The following is a 12,110-nucleotide window of genomic DNA, read 5'->3' as shown; positions in this document are numbered from 1 at the left end:
ATAATAATAATACTTTGGAAAAGTGAGTACTTGATAGAAGTATTTTATTTTATTTTTTAGGTTTATCAATAGAAGTATTTGTAAGTTCATTAAATTTGTTGAATAGTGGGATCTATTTCTTTCCTCTGGGAAATTGATAAAAGTATTTCTAAAGCACAAACCTGACCACACTATTCTCCTACTCAAGAAGCTTATTATCTCTTTAGTATAAAATTCAAACTCATATTTGGCATTTAAATCCCTGCATAGTCTAGCTCCAGCCTATTTTTCCATAGTGATTATGTATTATTCCATCTCATGCCACACTTGAGTCAAAGTTCTCAATTTTATTTTTTATATTTCCTTTGCATGATATTTTATCTTCCATCTGTTGAATGCCTGGAATGATTCCTCTTTTTCTCTGCCTCTTAGAAATAGCTAAATTATGGCATATTTTGACTAACTAGCTGTCTCCAGTAAAAAATAAAAATAAAAACTCCATGTAACAGGAACTAGTTTGTTTGTCTTTATAACCTAATACCTAACACAGTATCTTGTTGGATTTTACTGCTATTTGAATTGAATTATGATTCTAACAGCTCATCTGCCAAAGATTTATCTAGTTCAAAGTTGGACTAGATGACCTAAGATCACATCTAGTTTTGGGATCTTTCATCTTCCCTCTTAAGAAAATAACATCTTTTCATTAGCCTTTCAGAAATCCATGACAGAAGTTAAAAAATTAATTCATGCATCTGGGCCTCCTTAGTAGACGTTTACAATATATACTTCATTTTGAACAATTCTTGAAAAACTCCTGGGAATATCAACATGCTGGATGAAACATCTGATAATTTCTATGTAGGCTGAATAAAATGGCTTTACTAAATACTGATATCATTTTCTATGTTTTTCAAAATGATACTTTTATAAGTTTCTTGATTTTAATATTGCTTTGGTAAATCAGGTTGAATCAATCTAATTGGCTTAGCAGCTAAGATTTTTCTGATGGGCCCTATGGCTTAAAACATTGAGAAAGAGGAAGGAAATTTATCTTTTCAGAGTCCAAGTTGAGCAGTATTGAATCTTTTCCAGAATGAAAAATTCAAGGTGTTTTTTTGGTTTTGTTTTGTTTTGTTTAATTTTTTTTTTTTTTTTTTTTTTTTGAAGTTTTCAAGTTGTGATTGCAGGAACTTTCTGCACTTTTTGTTAGGAGCCAGGTTTGGCTGTAGTTTGAAATGGCCTCAGAACTTAATAATAGATCTGATAAGACTGTTAAAAAATTATAGAGGGTGGTATTTCTTACCATTGTATTCAAGAAGAGGTGTTGAATGATAAAAATCATCGTATCTACCTACTTTTTTCCCATTTAGATGCTTTTCTTCTGGTATTTTAAAGCTATTTATATTAAAGCCCATGACTAAAGGCAAGGCAATAAAATATAGTCAGACATTTTCATGATTGACACTAAAATAATTTTAGTGTATTAATTTTCTCTGACCATAGAAATGTTTTTAAAACCATAGATCTAATTACTATCCAACACACCTGTATATTCTTAGTTGCTGAAACTGTAGTATGTTAAATTGTTTCTTGATACTTCACAGCTGGCAGACACACCAAAATCTGAAAGATATGAGCATGTTCTGGAGGCATTAAATGATTACAAGACCATGTAAGTTGATTTATTTTATGTATCCCCATGTGGGAGACACTTAGTAAGTATAAGGATTGAGGGCATTGTTTTAAGAGCTGTGGGATTTAGAAACATTATTTAAAATAGAAGTACATTACATTTTAAACTTGGTCAGTTCTATTCTTTCCAGGTACCCTAAGCCTTAAGGCAAAAATGATGGCCTTTAACGGCATAAAAGTAATAGCAATGGATAAAGTTATTTGATATTAACTATCAGATGGTGATGGATACTATATGTTCTTGCCAAAAAAAAAAAAAAAAAAAGTCAAAATTCCAGCATTTTCTCAGGATGGTGACATTTCTTGAAAACAGTTTTCAAAATATCACCTTAAATAGTTTTTAAAAGTACACAAATTTTAAAAACCTTCTTTTTAATTAATGTAGGTTTATGTCAGGAAAAGAAATAAAGAAGAAGAAACATTTATTTGGATTGAGAATTCGTGTTCCTCCTGTGCCACCCAATGTGGCTTTTAAAGCAGAGAAAGAACCTGAAGGAACATCTCATGAATTCAAAATTAAGGGTAGAAAAGCATCTAAACCTATACCTGACCCAAGGTAAAATTTTTTCTCTTGCCTAAATTTTTCATTTATTCATAATTAAGCTCATTTCTAAATTTAGTTGGTAAATTAATAATTTGATCTTTTGAACATTAATGTTTGGCTTATGGATATCATAATTCAGCCATATAAAATAATTTTAAAGCTTCAATTATTTAGTTTGAGTTAATATTACTTGGATTTTTTTTTTCTCTCCCTAACTACTTTTCTTTTATAAAGACAGCATTTTAGTTATTTTAACTTAATCTACTTTAATGAAATCATTTTCCCACTGGATCTCTTCCACTCGCTCTCAACCCTCCCACTCTTCTGATTTTTCTTGAGCTTGGGACTTTTGCTTAATTAGTTGCCTTTTCTTTACTTACCTAAATTTTCCCTTCTATTTTCTCCTAGTTCCTCTGCTCTCTTTCCAACTTATTTTGTTAGGTTTTTCATCTCATTTTCTGTACCTTCTAAAAAGGATTTTTTTCTTCCCTTTTTCTGTTTAGTCTTAACTTTTTTTTTTTTTTTTTGATCCTTTAGTCTCTGTATTCTTCATGGAATTAAAACTTCTAAGGTATATCAATTTGGAGCTTCTTCAAAATGAATTCTGTATTACTGCTTTATAGAGATTGCCTTCTGTTTCTCATTTTTGTTTGTACCCTACTCTTAGAAATAACAGCTACTGAAGATGAAAATAAAATGTTGCTCTATTATAGGAATTTTTCTTTGTCTCTGATTATTTTCATTACTGTTTCTTATCTTCTCCAGTGATAATGGTTTTTTTTTTTTTTCTTTTTGCTAAGAAATGTGTCTCAATCCTAAACTCCCATTTCTGGGTGTCAGTTTCTCCCAGGAGCTTTGATTCACCTCTTGAGATAGGATAAGTAGTTTCCCTAAGTACCAAATCTCTAGAGTTTTGTAAGGTTCCTACTTCCATTTATAAAATATTTCCTTTCTCCCGTGGTAGCATTTTTTCCCAGTGATAAACCCCCTCTTCCCACCACTGAAATCAGAATTCCTTCTTGGCCCCCTACCCCAGATTTAGTCCCCCTCTTTTGGCTTCTCACCCATTCATTTATAAGGCCCTCTTCTTTCCAAAAGGCAATAGGAGTTATTTTCCCTTTTATTGTTGATTTGATGAAGGTGCATGACATATTCCCCTCTTATTTTCCTCCTCTCCCTCTTATGCACCCTCCCATTTGGTTAGGTGGACATCAATTAGTTCACCTTTAGGTGGAATATTATGAAGTTTAGTCAATATTGTTTTTAGACCTGTTATTCCATCAGTATTTCTATTTCAGCTTCTATCTTTGTACAGAGGATAGATTTGTTGATCCAGCTGTAACCTCTCTGCTGCTCTCAGATATTGCATTTCCAAGTGCCTGTTGGACATTTGGACCTGGATACCTCTTAGAAATCTTAAACTCAACATCTGAATTCTTTCTCTTAAACTCAACATCCCAACACTCCCAGCCCTCCCTTCTTGCTAACTTTACTATCAAGGATACCACCATCTTCCCAGACACCTAGACTTTCAACTTAGGTCTTCCACCCCTTCCCCCCCCCCCCTTTCCCTCCCCCCTTCCCCTTTCCCCCTCTCTCTCGTTTCTTTCTCTCTCTCTCTCTTTCTCCCTCTCTCTTCTTTCTTTCTTTGTTTCTCCCTCTCCCCTCTGCCTCTCTGCTTGTTTGTCTATCACTCCCTCCCTCCTTCTCTATTTTCCTCTCCCTCATCCTCCCTCCCTCCTCTTTTTCTCTCTGCCTGCCTGTCTGTCTTTGTCTGTCTGTTTGCCTGCCTGCCTGTTTCCCTCTCTTTTTTCCTGTCTCTGTCTCTCTGTTTCTCTCTGTCTCTCTCTTATCTGTTTCTCTCTGTATCTCTATCTCTCTATTTTTCTGTGTCTCTGTTTCTATCTGTTTCTCTCTCTCTCTCTCTCTCTCTCTCTCTCTTTTACACACACACACACACACACACACACACACACACACACACACAGTCTTTTGCAAGTTCCTATTGATTCTGCCTTTGCAACATCTCCCCATATGCTCCTTCTCTTTTCCAACACCGCCCAGTTCTATAGCAGATCCTTACAACTTCACACCTATACTATTGCTTTCTGGTTAGCTACATGTATATTTTAAAAAAAGAAATAAAAGATCATCTAACAATTAAAACAATAACAATTGTTTAACAATATTTAACAATTTACATTTAACCATAACAATTAACAACAAAAAAATTAACAAACATTTAACATACATTTTATAATGTATGCTATGTATTTTCTTTGCAGGGATATAAGTAATGGTATAGAAAAGAAAGGAAAGAAAAAATCTGTAGGTCGCCCACCTGGCCCATATACAAGAAAGATGATTCAAAAGACTTCTGAACCATCTTCTTTGGTAAGTATATGAATGGTTATATTTTCTCAGGGTCTTGTTAGGCAGGGACAAAGTAGGGAAGGATTGCATTCCTGGTTGAAAAGTTTCAGAAACTTATTTTAGAATTCATACTTCAATAATTTTCTTATATTTGAAGGAAAAGGAATCAGTTCCAGAGAATCCTATCTTGGATGTACCTTCCTCTGTAGGGTGAGTAGAGCATAGTTTTTCTCCCTTGAAATTTATTGTTGAATGTTTAATTTTTATGTAAAAATATTATAAAATATCCTTCTCATTTATTTTTTAGGAAACCTGATGGAACTGCACATTCATCTAATACCTCAGATGTGGACTTCACGGGTGCTGCCAGTACAAAAGAAACTACCTCATCTACCATTTCCAGGCATTATGGGTAACAGCTAGCTTTGATTTATTCTTTTGTTTGAAGCAATCATTTTTTATATCGATTTTCTTCTGGACTTTCTTTTTAAAGATAATAGCAGAACATTTTAGCAGTTTGTAAAGCAGTACAATATAGCTTTGCTGAGAGATTTGCCATGTTTTATGTTAGCCTGTCAGGTGATTTCTACTTTTCAAAACATTGCAGTATAAATTTAATATTTTAGCTTCTTCAGGGCCTGTCCATTTTGTATGTTTTTTCATATGAAATATAGATGGGTTTTGTTTTAAGAAAATCCTCTTGCACAAAAAGAAATGAAATATTGATTAAGTACCTACTATTTTTAAACCACTGTGTTAAGCCCTGGGGGACATAAATGTTTAGATAAGACATGACCCCTTTCCTATAGCATCTTAGACTTCCTTATAAAAATCTTCTCTGAAATAGATTACTTTTGCTTTGCATAAAAATTCACATGGGAATACCAATTCTGAACCATTTATTGTTAACCCCCAGATGCTGCTTTGATGTGGAGTTTTAAAAAAGAAAAAGTTGATGAGGATAAACCTCTAAATGGGCAGAAAATTTTAAAATAACTGCCTTAATAATAAATAGCTTAATTAAATTAATTAAATCTTAATAATAAATGGATGCTAGTGTCAGCCCACAAGAGGTCATTGCTTAGTAAGAAGTAATAGAATTAAGAACCCCTTTGAGCAGAGAATTCTTAATTGGGTACAGGTTGGACTAGCTGATGGCTAACATTCATTTCAGTTCTGAGACATAGTATTTAATGGGTCCTTTTAATTCTTGTTATTTTGTTTATTGAATGTATTCATATTCATGATGGGCTTGTAGCACTTAGACATCTTAGAAAGCACTGCTTTAGCAATGTATGAGCAGAGAGTCTTAACTTTTTAACTTTATACATTTTGTATGTTCTTAATATTCTCTAGTTTATCTGACTCCAGAAAGAGAACTCGAACAGGAAGATCGTGGCCTACTGCAATACCACACCTGCGGAGAAGAAGGGGGCGCCTTCCTCGGAAAGCACTCCAGACGCAGAATTCTGAAATTGTAAAAGATGATGAAGGCAAAGAAGATTATCAGTTTGATGAACTTAACACAGAAATTCTTAATAATTTAGCAGATCAGGAATTACAGCTTAATCATCTAAAGAACTCTATTACCAGTTATTTTGGTGCTGCAGGTAGAATAGCATGTGGTGAAAAATATAGAGTATTGGCTCGCCGAGTGACACTTGATGGAAAGGTGCAGTATCTGGTGGAGTGGGAAGGAGCAACTGCATCCTGACTGTAGGACTGATCGAACATTATGTTCACTGCACTCGCATCTTCTGTAGATACAGTTGAGAGCCCTGAAGGAGCTGGCTTTTACTCTGAAAACACATTCATACAACTACACATACACACACACACACACACACACACTCTAAACAAACATCACAAGGAAATATTAGCCTTAACATATACCTGTTAACAAAATGGATATTGTCATAAAAACTATCTTTTAAAATCAGAACAGAGACTTAATTTTTTAATCTTAAGATTTGTAGATTGTTTCTAGAATAGGTTATTAAAATGATTCAAACTTGTGCATGGTGTTAGATGATTTTTCTAGGTATTCCATTGAGTCAGTTCTTGTGATTAGTGGTTTTCAGTGCAAACAGATCATGTAGATAGCACAAGTCTTTGGAGAAACGTTGTCTGTTTTGTTACCAAAATGTTTGCAAAAATGAATTTCTATTTCAATACCTTTTAGATTTCGTAAAGTGCAGTGTATATAATGCCTACTGAAAGACTGTAAAATATTGAAATTTTTCTTTCAAGCAAAGTGTAAAAAATATATTGAGCCTGTAAATTGCTCCATGACTAGACTTCATTGTCGTCTTAATATATTCTTTGCATGTGCATATATATATATATACACATAACTATATGTATATATATGTGTGTGATTATGTGACCTATGCAATACAAATTATGGGAACGGGCAGCTTTGGAGTATATATATATATATATATGTGTGTGTGTGTGTGTGTGTGTATGTATATATATATATATCCCATAATTCTTTTTTCAGGAATAGTTGCAGTATTTACACAGCAGCATTTCTTCTCAGGCTTTATCAGGTGCTGTTGCTTGCTATATATGAAGAGAAATATGTCAAACCAGTGCAGTGTGTTCTGATGAAAGGGTGTGAACAACAGTGTTCATGGGCTTCGTGTAATGCTTTTCAGTTCTGGTCCTTGTAACTCAGCTGTTCAGAACCTAAAACAAAAATCAGATACAAACATTATCTTCTACTAGAAGTAGCGTGTTCAAGTTTTTGTGGCACATTATGATTGTAAATGTCTCCCAGTTTTAACAAGTCTGTAGGGATTCCACAAAAGATTCCTATAGCATCTATAGTAATGTTAGTCATGTTTGATAAATGTAGTAGAATGAACAAAGTATTTTATTGCACAGGGTTCACAAACAGTATGTTGCCTGTTTAGGCTACCACTGTTTTTATTACAACATTACCTCTTGTTTTTATAAAATGTACCAAGTTTTAAATTGATAACTTTATTTTACATGTAAAAAGACAATTTCTTTTATCACCAGTGTTAGATGTATTTTCTTTGTCTTTTTCCTTTTGGGATTTTTTTTATTGGTTTGTTTTTTGGGGTTTTTTTAGCCAAAGAGTAAACAGAAGAATATTCATATTTTGGTGGCTATTCATTTTACTCTTAAAAATGACTGATGTTGTTTAGCTTAAAAACTGGGAATTTGCCACCAAATTGAAAAATATGTAAGGTTGTCGTAGAAGATTGGTTAAAAATGTGGATTAGTGCTTATTTATTCCATGAATTGATTATTTGACTGTTTATAAAAAAAAGAATTGTTTTATTTCCTTAAACATCTTCAAAAGATGACTTTTTCCTGTCACATCATAGCCAAAAGAAGCAGAGAACATGGTTGTCCTTTTACTTGGTTTCTTGGTCAACCAGGTGTAAAGGAGATTTACAAAAGTGCACATTAAAAACTCACTTCTGTTTGCCACTGCCAGAACCTGATTTTCCCCCTAGCTATTCATTTAAAGTTGCCTTTCCTGCAGCTGCAATATTTTGATAACACAAAGTTTGTGTTGATTTTTGAATGTTTGTTTAAATCTAGGGGTAATGAAAAAAGAAGTGTAAATCCAGTGTAATATGATTCACTCCACTTGTATTCACGTTATTTCATTCTCCCAAAGTCCTTTAATTCTAACTGAACACCAGCAGTATTTGTAGTAAAGCTTTCTATAACATGCTTGGAAGACAATTTATCCAGCTAAACTGTCTTTAGATTTAATTATTGTGAATGTCTGTTCAATTTTATCTTGGTGATTCACGTGGCTCTGATGTTCAGTTTGTATTTTTGGAATTGCTTTACTTAGAATTAAAACAGACCAATATTAAATGTGTGTATTTTTAAAAGAGATAATGAGTTTTGCTTTTGTATTTGTTTTAAAATACACACTGGTGCAGTAATTAACTGATCTTAGCCATGGAGGTAAGGATTTTCCAACTCCACTGCTAATATATTTAGTTCTAATTGATGGTTGAAAACTTTTACTGCACTCATTCTCCCCCCTTACCTTCCAAAGTAAATAAGTAATTATTTCAGGACCATCTTAAATTGCCTGCTTGACAAATAATAAATTTAACATTTATCCGTCATGCATATTAAATATTTGATTTCTTCCCCTCAAAAAAGTAACCCAATTAAATTTTCATCCTGCTTTTCAACAGGATCTTTGTGTTAGGATTCTCCAGAATTCAGTTTTAAAATCTGCTACATACTGTAAAGGAAGATACTGATTTTTAAAATTCATTTTATCCAGAGTTAAATTGTCATGCAAGGAATTATTTTTAACCATGGTTTTCTTTACTCTGCTACTAAGAAATGATATATCTTTAGAATTTCAGATAAATGTGACCATAATACAAATATCAAAATAATGCTAGTAAATATTCTTGTCTTTTGTAAGATGTAATGCAGTTGTCAAGGTCTTCAATATTCTTGTATCAAACTTTGCCAAGAAATGAAAGCAAACTAGGAGTGTGAGAGACCATTTTTTGTATTTTGTGTGTGTTTATTTATGTACAGTATATGTTTGATAATGTAGAATGTACAACAATTCTTTCTTGCTGAGGCTTTTACTGTATACTGTTAGGTTTGGAGGGAGAAGACATGATCTGGTTTATATAAATAATAATAGACTGTCATATAATTAGGTGGTTATATAGATTGGGAGTGGTCTTGTGATTGATTAGAAAAGAAATGTTTCTCTGTAATTTTGGAAAATAATTTTTAAAATGACTGTTCTAGGTATACTCATCCTTAATGGTACTTATTTGTACCAGGGAAACAATATTAGATGAAACAGTATACAGGTAGCAGTTAGTTCCATAGGAACTATCTTTAAAATGTTAGAAATGCAACAGTGTTAAGTGGAATTTAGTTATAAGGCATAATGACTTTATTACAAAACTGTATTGTTTGGAATATATTTATATGAGTTCAGCCTTAAATGTGGGAATTTTTTTTCCAAATTTTATATGAATGCTTTCCTAAGTATACATGCCTGAAATTTTCTTCTGCTTCTTTGTGGTAATTGATCAGGCATGCTTTTTGGAAGAGAAAAAAAAAACCAAAAAATTAAACATATCTAAAGTAGAGATTTTAATGTGATTTAAGTGAGTGTTTTTCAATGGGGACAATTAAATCTAAGTTACTGTTTATCTGGCATAAATATATGGCATGGAAAAAACTATTTAATATGAGCTATGGTTCTCAGAACACAAATTGTTTCAGTTAAAGTAGTGAATTCTACCTTAATCTAAAAATTTTTATTTAGGTTTTTATTCTGTTAACAAAAATTGATTTTCCTTCCCTTATATATTTTCTCACCCCAACAAGAAAAAAGTGAAAATCAAAGTTCTTTTTAAGAAAAACAAATTCCTACATTGGCTGCGTCCAAAAACATTTTTAATATGATTGCTGAGTCCCAACACCTTCATTAGGGAAGTAGGTAGTATTGTTTTATCATGTATCCTCTGAGATTGACTGGAAATTTCATTGATCAGAATTCTTAAGTTTTTTAAAGTTGTTTTTACAGTGTGGTTGTGATTGTATAAATTGTTCTTGTTTGACTCACTTCACTGTGCATTTAGTTCATACAAGTCTTCCCAGGTGTCTCTGAAATTGTCCCCTTCATCATTTCTTAGAGCAACAAAAGTATTCCCTTATGTTTGTATTCTGTGATTTGTTCTGCTAAATGATGGATGCTCCTCAGTTTCAACTTCTTGGGACCCCCTCAGAATAATGCTATAAATATTTTTGTAGAGATTTCTTTTTTCTCTTTGATCTATATTGCTGAGCCAAAGGCTTGCATGGCTTAGTAACTTTTAGAACATAGCTACAGATTCCCCTCTTTCCACAATCTCTCCATCTTTTGTCATTTTCCTTTTTTCTCAGCTTTGTCAGGCAGATGGTTCTAGGTGAGATGGAACCCTGAGAATTGCTCTAATTTTTCATTTCTCACTATTAGTGATTTGAACAATTCTTATAAGGGAAGCGAGTATATATTTATATGGTGCCTACTATGTTCCAGGCACTATGCGAAATACATTTTAAGAACTTCATAGTATTTGATTCTCACAATATTTCTTGAAATAAATGCTATTATTATTTCTATTTTAAAGTTGAGGAAATTGAAACGGATTATCCAAGGTCACACAGCTAGTAAATGTCAGGCTAAATTTAAACTAGACTCATTTGGACTCCAGGTCCCCTGCTATACCAGCTACCCTTCTGCCAATATGGCTATAGATACCTTGAATTTCTTCTTTATAAAGCTGCCTTTGACTTTTTACAATTAGGGGAATGACTTAATTGTTATAAATTTGAATCCATTTCTTGTATATCTTGGAAATGAAACCTTTGTTAGAGAAACTTGCTGCAAGGGCATCCTCCCTCCTGTTAACCTGTTTGCCTTCTAATTTTAGTTGCATTAACAGCTATACTTTAAAAATGTTTAAACTTATGTTATCAAAGTATCAGAATAAGTATGTAGGAGCAATGACTTGTTATCCCGTTTTAATTTTAAAGTTTTCAAATTAGCAACACTTCTACTCCCAGCCATTAAGCAAACATTTATAATGTGTCTACAATATTGCCAGATCTATGTTAGGTGCTGGAGATGCAAAGACATAAATCAAGCTACCATTTTAAAACCAAAGAAGGTTTGCTATTTAGGGGAATTAACATGTAAATAAAAATATTACGAAAATATACAGTATAAATAGATAATTTAGGAGGGAAGCACAAACAGCTGGTGGAGTGAGATCAGGAAAGGCCCACCATGTGGAAGTTGAAACATGACCTGAATTTTGAAGGAAGTTGGACATTTCTAAGAGATGATGAGAAAGTACATGTTCCAAGTATGGGAATCTTATGCAAAAGAGGGAGGGGAGAGAAAATAAGTCCTGTTACTAGAAATGTGGACTGTGAAAGGGAGTAAGTCTTTTGACTTCACACAGTAAGCCTGGATAGCTAGATTAGAGTAGGTGATATAAGTCTTTAAATGCCCAACATGAGTTTTTTTTTTTAATCATAGAAGTAATAAGATGCTCTGGGTCAGGTCTGTGTTTTAGAAGTATCTCCTTGGCCACTGTGTAGAAGGATTGGAAAGAAACATTTAGAACACCTCATTTAGGCCACTACATGAAGATTCCATATAAGTGAGTTTTCGAAATGCGCTCTTTTGCTTGATGCCCTTATTTAATGGATAAGTTAATTTGACTGAATTGTCTTTTTTTCTCTTTTTAAAAAGTGATTGTTCACTGAGGAGAGGATAGAGAATGAACATATTTGGAAAATGAATATGATGTAAAAGGAGAGTCAATATTTTGAAAAGTTATCAACACTCTGCCCATTACCACAAATCCTACGATTGAAGTCTTAGATTGTTCCTGCATGAAAAATACTTAAATGCTTTGCTGCTTATTGCATTACCTCAGGCACTAAAATCAAGAAGACTGATCTGGGTTTTAGCTCTGCTTTTGGTAAG

At 33.0% G+C, this 12,110-nt stretch overlaps 1 protein-coding gene across 2 annotated transcripts in view; it reads left to right on the top strand.

Annotated features, from left to right (window-relative positions):
- Window positions 1-9,717, top strand: part of MTF2 (metal response element binding transcription factor 2) — a 47,031-nt gene extending 37,314 nt beyond the window's left edge. For both annotated transcript variants that reach the window (XM_051993330.1, XM_051993331.1), the window contains 6 exons: window positions 1,587-1,654; window positions 2,060-2,230; window positions 4,504-4,612; window positions 4,749-4,801; window positions 4,899-5,003; window positions 5,948-9,717. In XM_051993330.1, coding sequence (XP_051849290.1) covers window positions 1,587-1,654; window positions 2,060-2,230; window positions 4,504-4,612; window positions 4,749-4,801; window positions 4,899-5,003; window positions 5,948-6,305 — 864 coding nt within the window. In that variant the 3' untranslated portion in view covers window positions 6,306-9,717. The remainder of the gene's footprint in view (window positions 1-1,586; window positions 1,655-2,059; window positions 2,231-4,503; window positions 4,613-4,748; window positions 4,802-4,898; window positions 5,004-5,947) is intronic.
- Window positions 9,718-12,110: the final 2,393 nt, after the last annotated feature.

The sequence above is a fragment of the Antechinus flavipes genome, chromosome 4 (genome assembly GCF_016432865.1).
Source record: "Antechinus flavipes isolate AdamAnt ecotype Samford, QLD, Australia chromosome 4, AdamAnt_v2, whole genome shotgun sequence".
NCBI lineage: Eukaryota > Metazoa > Chordata > Mammalia > Dasyuromorphia > Dasyuridae > Antechinus > Antechinus flavipes.
The sequence above is the reverse complement of the archived record's forward strand: the minus strand, read 5'-3'. Positions and strand labels throughout refer to the sequence as shown.